Source organism: Sus scrofa, chromosome 6 (genome assembly GCF_054392235.1).
Source record: "Sus scrofa isolate SSC_HxYL_T2T_F1_AM1 chromosome 6, Sscrofa_HxYL_maternal_Yorkshire_Landrace_v2.0, whole genome shotgun sequence".
NCBI lineage: Eukaryota > Metazoa > Chordata > Mammalia > Artiodactyla > Suidae > Sus > Sus scrofa.
In genome coordinates this window covers 124,763,048-124,777,377 of record NC_139388.1, presented here as the reverse complement: position 1 = coordinate 124,777,377, position 14,330 = coordinate 124,763,048, and the positions used below count along the sequence as shown (strand labels likewise).

Below are 14,330 nucleotides of genomic sequence, written 5' to 3'. Positions count from 1 at the left end.
GCAATGAGGTCCTGCTGTATAGCTCAAGGAACTATATCCAGTCTCTTGGGACAGACCATGATGGAAGATAATATAAGAAAGGGAATGTGTATATATATATATATATATATATATATATATATATACATGACTGGGTTACTTTGCTATGCAATAGAAAGTGGCACGACATTGTAAATTAACTATACTTCAATAAAACTTCAAAAATGGAAAAGAAATACATAAAATAAACAAACCACTTGATAAAAATGACTATAAAATCTGTCCATAGGCATAAGTGTGCCATAATTACCAGGAATGACCAAGGTTAGAAAGAAGGATCACCCCCAGCCTGGGGTAAGTGAACAGAAATAGAGACGCCTGGTGGCAACATAAATTCACACACCCTTGGAGTTCCCGTTGCGGCTCAGCGGTAACAAACCTGATTTGCATCCATGAGGATGTGGTTTCAATCCTTGGCCTCACTCAGTGGGTTAGGGATCTAGCATTGCTGTGAGCTGTGGTGTAGGTGGCAGATGTGGCTCGGATCCCACATCGCTATGGCTGTGGTGTAGGCCAGCAGCTGTAGCTCCAATTAGACCCCTAGCCTGGGAAGTTCTATGTGCTCCAGGGGCAGCCGTGGAAAGACAAAACAAACAAATTCACACACTCTCTCTGAGGGCAATTTATTCAATCAAAGACAAGACGCAAATGTACATGCATTCAAACCCAACAACTCTATGCCCAGGACTCTCACCCTAGGTAATACCCAGTAACTCCCAGAGAGTCTTCTGCAAGGACAGTCTATCAGTGGCTTGGGCTGCTGTAGCAAATCTCCCAGACTGTGGGACATAAGCAACAGACAGCTACTTCGCACAGCTCTGGAGGCTGAAAGTCTGAGCTCAGTGTCTGCAGAGTTGATTTCATTCTGAGGCCTCTCTCTTTGGCTTGCAGGTGGCCTCTTCCCCGCGTGTCTTCAGCGCCCCCCCCCCCCATACAGGTCTGCATCTTAATCTCTCCTTCTTATAAGGATACCAGTCATATTGGATCAAGGCCCAATGACCTCATTTTAACTTCATGACCTCTTTAAAGGTCCTTTTTTCAAATACAGTCATACTCTGAGGTATTGGGGGGTTTGACTTCAACAGAGGAATCTGAGAAGGGCATAATTCAGCCCGTAACAGGTGGTTACTGTATTCCTGTCATTGCTACTATTGATAACAACTGTCATACCTACAATTCAGTCTTTTATTTAGACCTTTCTATAAGTTCTTGAAGCTTTAAAACACTCCTATAAAGAAGGTATTATCCCCGTCTTGAGGGAGCAGCAGTTTGAAGTTAAAGAATTGTGCCAAGGTCTAGGAGACGTCACAGAACCAGCTGCCAAGGCCCACTGCTCCCTGCCAAGAGCCATGCTTGACAAGGTATGTATAGGACACTTCATTTTTGTAAAAGGCATGTGCAAAGCAAGCATGTACATAGGTTGGGAGAAAACGGTCTTTGCGTTGTGGGATTATGGGTGATTTTTGTGTTTTTCCTTTTTATGCTGCTTGCTTTTCAGACAATTGTCGGTTCACAAATTACACCATAAAAAAATAATGGAAGTGCTTTCTGTTACGAGGAATAAATCTACATGTCTCAGTTTTTACAAGGTTTTTTTCAGTCCTGTCTATCTTAAGCTGACTTTATTCCACTGGCCTTGATGCTCTGACACTCTCATCTTTGCAGGCTCAGTTTGGCTCCATGGGAGGCTAACTTGTGCCAGCCAGCACAGCTCCCTACCGGGAACAGCCCTGTCACACTGACTGAGCAAGAGGGGAGACATCAAGAGAAGGAGGATTCTGTCCTTGACACTGGTCTCAACTACCCCCTCCCCGGGGTGTGGTGCAGGGGGGTAGCTGGTGACAAACACTACCAGGACATCTGTCCTGTTGTGTCATCCACACAACTGGCCGTGTGGCTGCCATGATTGATCCCTGAAGTCATGACCCGGCAGGAGGCAAGAAAGGAAGTTCCCTCTGAGACAGTCAGGTGCACCAGGCAAGGGGGTGGAGGAGAGTCAGGGGCAGCTGGACAGTGGGAAACATGGTAGCCAAGGAATGGACCTTAGTTCAGGAAGTAAGCCATCCTCTCCCCTTCTGCTCCCATGTCCTCACTTTGGTGCTGGTTTAGAACCCTCCCTACCCGCTTCCATCAATAGTCTAAACCCAACCTTCGCTCTCTCCTTTGCTCCAAAATGCCAAAATAGAACCCCTCTAAGTGTTCCTGGGATGGAGGATATTGGTTAAATTATCATTTGATTACTGTCTGTTCATCCTGTACCACCACCTCATTCCTGGTGATGTAGAGATGCTGACAAAAGCTATCTGATCAGAAGCCCTGATCCTCATTAAAAGGTCCCCTAATATGCAAGGCGTTTTTTCCCCTACAGTTAAGAGATATTTGGCAAGGCACTGAAATCCTCCAGTTCCAGTTTTTCCAAAGAGGCCTGAAATCTGTATTTTTTAATGTGAAATCTTCCAATTTTTAAATGTTGACAGCCACCAAAATGTTTAAAAAAAAAACAAAACAAAACAAAACAAAACAAAACAAAAAAAAAAACAGGAGCAAACAAAAACATCTGCAGTTTTCTCCGGAAATGAAAGGGTTGAGCTAAAGGAGTTCTAAGATTGAAACTTGCTCTGATAGTGAGGATGGTGTTTTCTGATTAATGGGATTTGGCTTTAGGTAAAATGATGAAATCAAATTTCTCCTTGTAAAACTAGCCCTTAAGAGGTAGCCTCCCTTGAGGTACAGCCAGAAAAGGCAGCTGCTCTTACTGATTCCACTTATCTCTGTTTCTTTTCTCCTCCAAAGCATATCACATATAAGCAATTTCTAAACAGGTAAGACACCTGTGATACAGCATATCAAGTGGGTCACATGCCACACCTCCCAGGGAGCTGCCAGGGGACAGGGCTGGAACTTGGTTTCATTGGGGCATCCCCAGGGCCTGAAAGGGCCCATCACGAAAGCTGTCTGCCGTGGAAAGCTTCAGTTTCCAGGAAAACAGCTCTCAAGGTTCTACTTCAGTAGGAGTAATTGCGAGGTACAAAATTCCATGGCAGATTTATATTAAATATTGGCTACCACCCCCACACACATACACACCAGAAAACCCCTTTAGATCATAAGCGATAACCATCCAAGAATAATAAGTCGGGAAAATACTATTTCTACACATTGTACATTGAAGGCCTCTTCCCAGGAGCCAGCTCACATTTTTGAAGAGTGCCTGGCTACAGCGTAACTCAAAACCTATCTTTACTTCTCAGCAGATACATCCTCAAGTCAGAGCAACAGATGCTTGGGCCTTAAAAAAAGAGCCAACAGAGGGCTGGGAGCAAAAGTAAAGATAAATTAGACGAATCCTAAAAGCAGATGTGGAAAGGACAGGGATCTCCAAACGCTCTCACGGCCTTTGAATCTGAGGGCCTCACACGTGGTCACTCAGGTGGGGCTCCCAAGGAAACCACACAAAGGGGTCACTCCAGCTCAGCACGGTGACAACCGGCCCACCTTGAGGTTTGCAATACAAATTTTTGTTGTTGTTTTGCATTTTTGTTTTTTGTTTTGGGGGAGGGTGGGGTGGTTAGGGCCACACCCACAGTATATGGAAATTCCCAGGCTAGGAATTGAATCAGAGATGGAGCTGCTAGCCTACACCACAGCCACAGCAACACCAGACCCATCTGAGAGGGGTCTGCGACCTATGCCACAGCTTACAGGAACGCCAGATCCTTAACCCACTGAGCGAGGCCAGGGATAGAACCTGCATCCTTACAGACACTGTGTCAGGTTCTTAACCTGCTGAGCCACAATGGGAATTCCTGTAATAGAGTTTTAAACGCTGTCTTGACCCAGCTTTAAGGCTCCGGTTAGAGGTCAGTCAGTCCCCCTCTCCAAGAGCTCATCAAGTTCACACCCCTGACTGCCTGCTACGTTGGCCTCTCACACTCCAGACCTGATACTCCTGCCCAAACTGCCCCAGCCAGGGACAGCCCCCGAGCCCCAGGGCCCCCTATCCAATGGAAACTAGCCAATCCTAAAACTTCTCACCCCACCTTGTGTGGAAACCACAGCAGAGGTACCTGCCTGTCTCTCTGTCCCACTTCGCCCACAGGGCCCCTGCGGTCATGCTGCATTCTCCCAGCAAACAGTGATCCACAAAACCAGGAAAACCCTTTCGAGGGTCTCCCTCTTGCTCTGCCTCTGGCCTTACCCTCCTGCACCTGAGGTAATTCAGTTAAAATGAGGTTGGACAGAGAGGCAAGTCAAAGATTGTCCTTGATTGCAAATGTCTAGTGGCGGCCACCAGCTGATCACAACCTAAAAAAGCCCAGATGTCTTCAAGGTCAGGAAGGGGTGACTCAACATGTGGGCTGGGAAAAATGATAGTTTCCTTGTAGCAGAACACAAAAAGTCGCAGCCTAAGAAATCTGTCATTGACAGCCCTCAGAAGTACACTTTCCTGGCACGGGCTTCAGTCAAACACATCAAAATGTGCTGATGTTTGCACCCCATGCCCTGGTTACCCCGAGGCCTCTGAGACTTGGCGGAAGTGGGGCAGGCATGCAAAGGCCCTTGTGCAGCATGGAAAGCAGGACATCCTGGAGCAACCTGCCTGGGGGCGCTTGCTCGCTTGTTTCCCAGGTAACAGATGGTGGCCATCTGGTCTCCAATAAATAGACACCCCTGGAAAATCAAAATCAGAAGACGAGGCCTTGGTGGTGGCCATGGAAACTCAGGAGTATCCCTACATTTTAGGAAGCACTGCCCACAGCGAGGGTCTGACCTCAGTATCCTTCATCTACAGGGACAGAGAAGCAGCAGGGGGTGGGCAGGGCTTTTCCCCTGGCTGTGCTTAGGAGTTCTGAGTCTCAAGCATTTGGTGATCGCCTTTGGCCCCTTTCTAGAGCAGATCACGACACTGCAAGTTAATAAACCACTGCAAGCTTAATGATAGGCATCCACGAGGACAGAGAGCCTCGCTGAGGCATTCTATGTCAACACCAGCTTTCATTACCAGCAGGGACAATGCACGCAATTCACCATTTGGGACCTTGTACAGGCACTGAACTTACACTGCTCCTACATGGTCCCTTGGTGGCAGGGAGGCCCTCACTACCTCCAACCAGGTCACTATGTGGCCACTTGCCAGAAGGCTCCCTCAGCTGGGCTGAGTTGTGCTTTCCTAACTCCCCGTATGCGGCAGGCACTAGTAGCCTGCAGGCACAGGGTCAGGTCTTTCTCTCTTGCTGGCTCCCCTTGGAGTCCAAGAAGCCCAGCCCCCACTGTACCAGGCTCCCTTGCAGCTAGTGGTCATGCAACCCAGTTCTAACCCACAGGAGGTCACCAGGGGGCGTCTGCTGAGAATTTTGCCTTTCTGATAAGAGCAGGCAGACCACAGCCCAAAGAGCCACTCCCCAGCCCTGAATGTAGATTAATGACTGTTCTATAAAAATGTACATATTCACTCTTAGATAACAGTCAGGAAAACAAAGAGGAATGTGTAGGTGGTGATTAGTTCTATAGAGGTGTGCGTAAGTCCAGGCATTCATGCCAGGACCCACTGGGAAAGGTGTTTTTAAGTTAAAATGAGGTATACCTTAAACATAACAACAACAACAAAAAATATACTGTCAATGTGGACCCACTGTTTAGAGTGAGACAATTTTAGGTATATTTTCTTCCATGTGGTTCAACTCGTGAACATCTGTGGTATTAGTGACCTGGAGAATAACCAGAGGAAATGCTCCCACCCCTGTTTCCATGCCATCCCCTCTTCCAAATGTTGGGGCTACATGGGTGGAAATATGAGGATGAGGATCAAGGCTTGTACACTTCTCTTTAGATGCAAAAGGACAGCTGCATTTGGACACAATGCAGCAGGACAAAGTTTATGGTTAATTTGTCTGCACATACTATAAAAATTTCCATATAAATGTTTTAATGATATTGAGGCTAGAAATCATAAAATTCATCCATAAAGCATCTCTATGACAGCTTGTAACAAGGACCTATCACACACCCAGGCAAAGATGTTGGATGGACAGAAGGAAGGGACTCCACAGCCTCACAAACACCACGGGGCATAGAAACTGAGGCTGAGGCCCCCTCTCACACACATATTTGGCATTTATCAAAATGAATAGCAACAATGAACACCGACTTGAAAATACACCCTTAAATTTTTTTTCAATGAGCCCTAAGTTTTCTCTTTTGCTTTTGCCTTTGTTGCTGTGACTCTTCAGGAGTAGGAATAACGGGGAAGGAATTAGAGAGTGTGAGGTGCCAGGTCACAACTCAGACCATAGGAACCTTTGCAGGGTAAAACCCAACAGGAAAACTGCAGGAGATGGTCTCATTCAACTCTCATAATGGACACTGGATATTAAATCACACATTTTTGAGTATTTTTCCTTCACCCAAGGGAAAGAAAAGGAGGTATTTTTTTTTCCTTATACAGTCATGGAGTTGTGGAGTTATAGATGCAGAGGGGGGAACAGTTCCTCAGTCTTGCTGTGCCCCAGCCCATGGGCACGGCCCTTGCTTGGCCTCACACTAAAGCAATTTTTTTTTAATTTTTTGCTTTTTGGGGCCGTGTCTCTGGTATATGGCAGTTCCCAGGCTAGGAAGTGAATCAGAGATGCAGCTGCTGGCTTGCACTACAGCCACAGCAACACCAGGTCCAAGCCACAACTGCGACCTACACCATAGCTCAAGGCAATACCAAATCCTTTAATGCACTGAGAGGAACCAGGGATTGAACCTGTATCCTCATGAATACTGATTTGGTTCATTACCACTGAGCCACAACAGAAACTCCCACACTAAAGTGATTTTTTTAGGAAAATGCTCAAACTCTTTGAACCACAATTTTTTCAACTGCAAAATGGAGATAATATCAAACAAGACTAATCTGTCCTTTGGTAGGTCAAACTACTGATGGCAGCTAAGTCATATGGTCCAACCTAGTAATTCCTGCCCTGCCTATTCACATTTTTTTAATGAGATCAAATAAAATCATTTATATGAAGGTGCACAAAAATACTATAACTCTGAAAAGAGCATTGATTTTGGGAAGTGGAACAGTAATCAGTGCTTCAAACACCACCTGTGCATCACTTTATACAAAATGGAATTACGGAGGCAGCTCTCAGCATTCTTTCTAAAAAGGCAAATTCTGGGTCCTCCCCAGACCTACCACATCACAAAGAGGAGGACCTGGTAAGGAAGGTGCACTTCTTTTTTGGGGGGCTGGTGCCCATGGCATGTAGAACTTCCCAGGCCAGGGATCAAATCCAAGCCACTGCAGTGACCAGAGCCTCTGCAGTGACAACACTGGGTCCTTAACCCTCCGCACCACAAGGGTACTCCAGAGATGTGCACCTCCTACAGGAACTCCTGGTGACAACTCAAGGGGGAGACAACATTATTCCCCAGGAAATACTGCACTCTTTGGATTGAGGTGGCTTTGGGCTGAAATGCCAGCCTTACCCAAGGACACTTGCTGTGTCCCTTTCCTCACCAAAGAAAAGAGATGATAAAGGGTCTGGTGTGCAGAATGTTCTCTTAATAATTGAGGAGAGACTTCAGGTAACGTCAGGACAACGAGCTCAGCCACTAATTAGTTATGAGGAATTGGTAAAAACCTGATGAAAGTGTCATCTTTTACTAAGTGACAAAATGCAATGTCTTCATCACCTTACTCTGTGATCCAAGTCTGTGAAAGAGCTCTCAGTACTGAAATTTCCCCAAGGTCACCCAGACCTTCTTTGCAGCAGGGCCAAGCACCCCATGCACCGCACAAACTTACCCCTCAGAATGTAGTTCTGATAGTTCTGATCTGCCTCAGCTCCCACCTTGATCAAACACGTCAGACCTTCAGCCACTACAAATTCATGCACCAAATCCTTGTCATCCTGGCAGGAAAGGGGGAAAGAAAGAAAGAAAGAAAAAAAAAAAAAAGACTTCAAATACTGTCCCAATCCATCCTCCATCCAGGCCCCGTTAAAACTATGTACAAGCCTTTGAAACCAGACCGACCTCTGAAGACTGTTCTGCTCCATTCAAATGAAGCATCTTAACTGTTGCCAGAGGAATTTTACAACCAGGCTACACATGGTCGTTTGCCAAAGACCAATTATTGCCTTCTGGGCAATCTAATAAAGATAAAGCAAATGAATCCCCTGACCGTCAGGAAAATTTATAGCGATCTGTTTTTCATTCTTTAGAAATCACCAGGCTCCACTCCCCACAGGTTCCCCAGGGACCGGCCCCATGAAGCCTGCTGGGTTTCAACACAGGAAACACTGGGCTGCAGCACAGACCATCCCATGAAGATTTCACAGCGAACTGTGTGTTTCAAAAGGCAGTTGCTAAGGATGGTTATGAAGGTCTTGCAAAAGGTACCTGGGAGAGGAAAGGAGCAATTTCTCCACCTCCCAAGTTGTGCTGCTTGCAGGACAAAGGGGCAGCGCACAGAACCACCTGTGTGTCTGGAGCAGCCACACTGCCCCTCCAAAGAGCTACTGCTGGCAGCCTGCAGACCCCACCATGGAAGGCAGAGTATGGAAGGAATCGCAGGAGTCGTCTGATTAGTGGTTCTCAAAGAGAGGTCTCCAGATCCACAAGTACATGAGCATCAGCTGGACACTTGTTGGAAATGCACAATATCCGGCCCCACCCTGACTTACTGTTCAGGAGACCCCACTGTGGGGTCCAGCAGTCTGTGCTTAGCCAGCCCTACAAGGGATGAGGGGGTGTTCCCGTTGTTCTTAGCCCTGACTCCCTAACATCAGGATCATCTGCAGAGCTTTAAAAAGACCCGGACACAAGTCCCTACCCAGATGGGTTTCATTAGAATTTCTGGGGTGGGGCCCAGGCTCTGCTCTTATGTTCCCAAGGAAATCCTAAAGGGCAGCCAGTTCAAGCACCACTGATCTAATCTTACCTTCTCTTTATAGATAAAGACTCAAGAGCCACAAAATTCTGGCCAGGATTACCTAACTATGGTCCAGCCAATCCCAAGAGCCAGTCCTTTGCCTGGAATAGCTAGTTCAATGGAGCTCTATGAGAGGGATTTTTCCACGCCTGTTTCAGGAGATTTCCTCAGTTGGACACTGCCCTGTCTCAAACGCAGCTAGGATGTATTCATCTTCAATTATAACAACGGAGCAAAAATTAAAAAAAAAAAAACCTCAGTGATGTAAATAGTAGAAAGCTTAATGGGATAATGAAAGGTTGTTATTACAGGAACGGTCAGCAACCATGGTTTAATCTCCAAAAAAGAAAAAAAAATGATTTAGACACACTGGCAGAATTCTCCCATCTCCATGTTGAAATCAGCCCCTGATTTTGATTTCATGACATTTTCCAATTATATGAATGGAGGACCTAGGTTAACGGAGGAGGGGGTGGGGGGCAGGCAGGCCAGGCAAAACTCCCTTTGAACCAAGAACACACTCTTAACATTCAGAGGGCACTGGCAGGGAGGGGTGAACGCTGCTTGGGCCCCCAAGGTAATGAAAGACAGCTGTGTTAACTCAGACTCTAAGATAATCATGGCTTTGGAAGCAAGAGAAAATGGGACAATATCATGAGTTTTTGGAAAATTACTTTACACTCGTCTGTATAAAGGAAATAAAAATACTTCTTCCTCCATCCATATTCTTTTCCACCAGCATATGTGAAAAGTGAACATTTAGATGAGCTCATGTCTAGTCAGAAGGTTTTGCCAAGCATGAAACAAATGTTTATTACTTTAACTAAAACTAGAATTCACACATGACTTCATGGTGAAAAAGTGAGAATAAGCTCTCAAGAAACCACTCAGGCTAATCACTAATATTAATAATGTAGTGGAGAGTTGACGGTCTGGCAAAGGCACTTGGAAAAAAATGACTGGACAGGGGAGACAGTGCTTATAGAAATAATTCAGAACCCTAACTAAAATTTATGCACATATGTAGATAAGGCACTTAGGAAATAAGAATGTATGGATAATAAACGTAGAGAATGTCTTCCAAATTGGCATTGTACAAGACTTTTTTGGGGGTTTTTTTTTTGGTTTTTTAGGACCATACCTGCAGCACATAGAAGTCCCCAGGCTAGGGGGTGAATTGGAACTGCAGCTGCCAGCCTATGCCATAACCACAGCAATGCCAGGTCCAAGCCACGTCTGCAACCTACACCACAGCTCACGGCAATGCCAGATCCTTAACCCACTGAGCGAGGCCAGGAATTGAACCCGAGTCCTCATGGATCCTAGTTGGGTTCATTACTGCTGAGCCACAATGGGAACTCTGGGCAATGTGCAAGATTTTGAACACCTATCTTAAGATAGACGGGCCTTATTAAATGATTTTTAAAACACTAGTTTCTGGCTAGAATGAATTCAAAATGTTAACACTAACTGATTAGAGATTATCCTTGAATTTCAGAGTTGTCAGTGATAACCACACCTGGGATCATTTTTTATAAATGCCTATTAGTCAAGGATTATTCCCCTTAGTCCAAATGACGAATGGCTCTGTGGTTTTACACCCTTCCACGCTAGTTCCAAAAAGAACCTCTGAAACTAGAACACACAAGAGAGGATGGAGATGCAGACCTGTGGACGTGGGGGATGGTGATCTAAGCCCCAGACAGCTTGCAGCCTATGAAATCCATGCAATACTCAAAGTACCCCTGCCTCGTGGATTAGAGCTATTTTATGCACAGCTGGGGTCTTCCAAACAGATTAAACTTCTGATAGCCAACACCTTCTTCCTTGCCCATATAATGCCAACAAAGGCTGCTCAAAAGTACTTGTTTGATGATTAAGTGATAGAAAGAGCATCCCCGAGAATTCAGAGACACCACCACAGAACAAGCATCGTGAAGATGCAATATGTGTTTATTTATCTTTTAACGTTTTTCACCACAGAAAATTTGAAACATATACAACAGAAGACAGAATAATTTAGTGTATCCCAGGCACCAATCAACTCATAGCAATCCTGGTCCATCTAACATCCCACCCTGTCTGCTGCCACATTAATTTGAAGCAAACCCCAGGCATCACATCATTTAACCCATCAATATTTCAATAGGTACCTCCAAAACATAGGAATTCTTTTTAAAATTAAGCTTTTTTTAAAATTTTTATTAAGGGCTGCAATCACAGCATATGGAGGTTCCCAGGCTAGGGGTTGAATTGGAGCTACCGCTGCCAACCTATGCCAGAGCCATAGCAATGCCAGATCTGAGCCACATCTGAGACCTACACCACAGCTCACAGCAACACCAGATCCTTAACCCACTGAGCGAGGCCAGGGATCAAACCCACAACCTCCTGGTTCCCAGTCGGATTTATTTCCGCTGCACTATGATGGAAACTCCTCTTTTTAAAATTATGAAGTCATAATAAAAAGCAGTACTTTCTTAGGAGTTCCTGCTATGGCTCAGCAGAAATGAACCCAATGAGTCTCCATCAGGATGCAGGTTTGATATCTGGCTTCGCACAGAGGGTTAAGGATCTGGGTGTATGAAGGTCACAGACATGGCTTGGATCTGGTGTTGCTGTGGCTGGTGTGTAGACCCCTAGCCTGGGAACTTTCATATGCCACACCTGCAGAACTTGAATAAATAAATAAATAAATAAATAAATAAATAATACTCAGAGTTCCCATCGTGGCGCAGTGGAAACAAATCCGACTAGGAACCATGACATTGCAGGTTCGATCCCTGGCCTCACTCAGTGGGTTAAGGATCCAGCACTGCTGTGAGCTGTGGTGTAGGTCAAAGATGCAGCTCAGATCCTGCGTTGCTGTGGCTATGGCATAGGCCGGCGGCGACAGCTCTGATTAGACCTTTAGCCTGGGAACCTCCATATGCTGTGGGTGCGTCCTTAAAAATAAAAAAAGAAAAAGTAACACTTTCTTAATATTATCAAATGTCCAGTTGGTGACCAAAATTCCAACAGTCCCAAAATACAGTTTTTCACATTTTGTATGAGGATCCGAATAAGAACCACATGCGGCAAGTAGCTGATATAACCTTTAAAGGTCTTCTAATTCATCTTTTTCTTTCCCCTTGAAATTTGCACGTTGAAGAAAATAGATGATTTGCCCTACAGAGTAGCCTGTTTTCTGGATTTTGTTGATGACATGCCTGTGTTATGGTTTAACATGTGCCCCAGTCCTAGATCATTTATGAACTGGTTCCTGCACATAGAAGCAGGATCAGATCCAGGGTTGATTTCGTTGGCTTGACTACATCCTCAACTGCAGTGTGAGTTTCCACAAGGAGGCAGCTAACATCTGGCTGTAACCCATCTCCATCATGTCAGCAGGTCTTAATGCTCAAGACCTAGATCCGTTCATTCATGCAGGGTTGCAAAATTCTGACATTCTAATTAATATTCTAATTCTACCCCTTCTCCTTACTTATGAGCTAGAATATTTTTCCAAGCAAAATTTCCCCTAAACTCACTACAGTTTGATTATCTTAAAGTTCATATGGGAAAAGGTCATATAAATGTGATTCTAAAGTGACCCATTTTTCAAAATAACAAACAGGTTCAACAGCGTCTTCCTTCCAGTGGTGGCCAATTCATTGTCACACTTTACTGTTAATATGAATTCATCAACACAGATTAACCAGATGTGCTTCAATCCATTATAATTTATCATCCTTGTGGATGCTTATATTGTCCATCTTCAGCCAGCCAATGGGTGACCCTCCGACATGCTCCAGTGGGAGGCCTTTCAATGTGTTCCTGAGTTCCTTTGGCAATAATCCTAGTTTCCTGGCTATCTGTATAATAAGATGTCCCAAGTTTATTTGACCCATTTCTTATGCCAGACTTGAAATCAGCTATTTCTCCAAGGAGTTCTGGTTCCCTTCTATGTTTTAAGACTACAATCTCCATGCTAGTGGTGCTTGGTACTAATGGGCTGATCATTGCTTTTGGTCCTTTCCAATAAACTTGGTGCTAGAAATATGCTTTTTTGCAAGTTTGTTAAAATAATAAATGCCATGACTTCCTTCTGATCCTCCAAATAAATTCAGGAATGACAGGGTAGTTTTGTTTGTTTGTTTGCTTGCTTGCTTGCTTTTTAGGACCACACCCACAGCATATGGAAGTTCCCAGGCTAGAGGTCAAATCGGAGCTACAGCTGCCGGCTTACCCCAGAGCCACAGCAACACTGGATCAGAGTCACATCTGTGATCTACACCATGGCTCAGGGCAATTCCAGATCCCTGACCCACTGAGGGAGGCCAGGGATCGAACCCGCATCCTCATGGATACTAGTGAGATTCATTTCGGCTGAGCCACAATGGGAACTCCTTTTTTTTTTTTTTAACTTAATCATTCTACCTTTCTACCTTTCTACCAATTTTCCTCCACACTAAGAATCCAAATCCTTAAGATCTCAAAAAGGACAAAATTAGAAAACACACATGCACACACATCCCAGAATGATAAAAGAGATACCAACACTACCATCAGCAATGTGATAATTATAAATAGCTGATCTTCATGTGTCCATGGTCCTCTGTATTCTTAGAGTATATCCTACCCAGGGTACAGTAAACACAGTGTCCTAAAGCTGCTTGAAATAGCTCTTCTCTGCATGGTTCTGCCACCAACTGGGTACTCGATGAGGTGAACACAGCTTTTGAAAGAAGTCAAAGTTGAACAACAGAAACAGAAGGCAGAGGGTTCCCATCGTGGCTCAGCAAAAACAAATCTGACTAGCATCCTTGAGGACACAGGTTCAATCCCTGACCTTGCTCAATAGGTTAGGGATCCAGCATTGCCGTGAGCTGTGGTGCAGGTCGCAGACACGGCTCAGATCCTGCATTGCTGTGGATGTGGCGCAGGATGGCAGCTACAGCTCTGATTCGACCCCTAGCCTGGGAACCTCCATATACCACAGGCGCAGCCCTAAAAAAACAAAAAAAACAAAAAAAAAAAAAAACAAAAAAAAAAAAAAACGAAAATAAAAAGAAACAAACAAACAGCAGGCAGGCTGAGGGACTAACAGGGAATTAGGGTGAGGAGCGGCATAAGTGTAGCCCTCCAATGGCATAGTAAGAGTCCAGCCCAATGACGTGGGGAGTCTGAGTTCGAAAGGAGGATGTAATAGATGGTGAAGACATTTTGTTTTGTTCATCTAAGAAGCAGGGAGACACTGATGGATACATGGGAAGTGAAACTCTGGGTCAAGTAAAAGCATTTATTCAATTAGTGGCAGGAAAGACTGGAGACAGACACCTGCTCAAGGAGTATTCAACTAGCCCCGTTCATTCATCTATTACTTCAC

The 14,330-nt window shown here is 44.9% G+C and overlaps 1 protein-coding gene across 30 annotated transcripts in view; it reads right to left on the bottom strand.

The window, feature by feature from the left end:
- Positions 1–14,330, bottom strand: part of FHOD3 (formin homology 2 domain containing 3) — a 548,282-nt gene that overhangs the window by 299,581 nt on the left and 234,371 nt on the right. For all 30 annotated transcript variants that reach the window (XR_014807874.1, XR_014807875.1, XR_014807876.1 and 27 more), the window contains exon 5: positions 7,835–7,940. Coding sequence is in view for 27 of the 30 variants with exons in the window: in XM_021096273.2 (XP_020951932.2) it covers positions 7,835–7,940 (106 nt within the window). In the remaining 3 variants the exon portion in view is untranslated. The remainder of the gene's footprint in view (positions 1–7,834; positions 7,941–14,330) is intronic.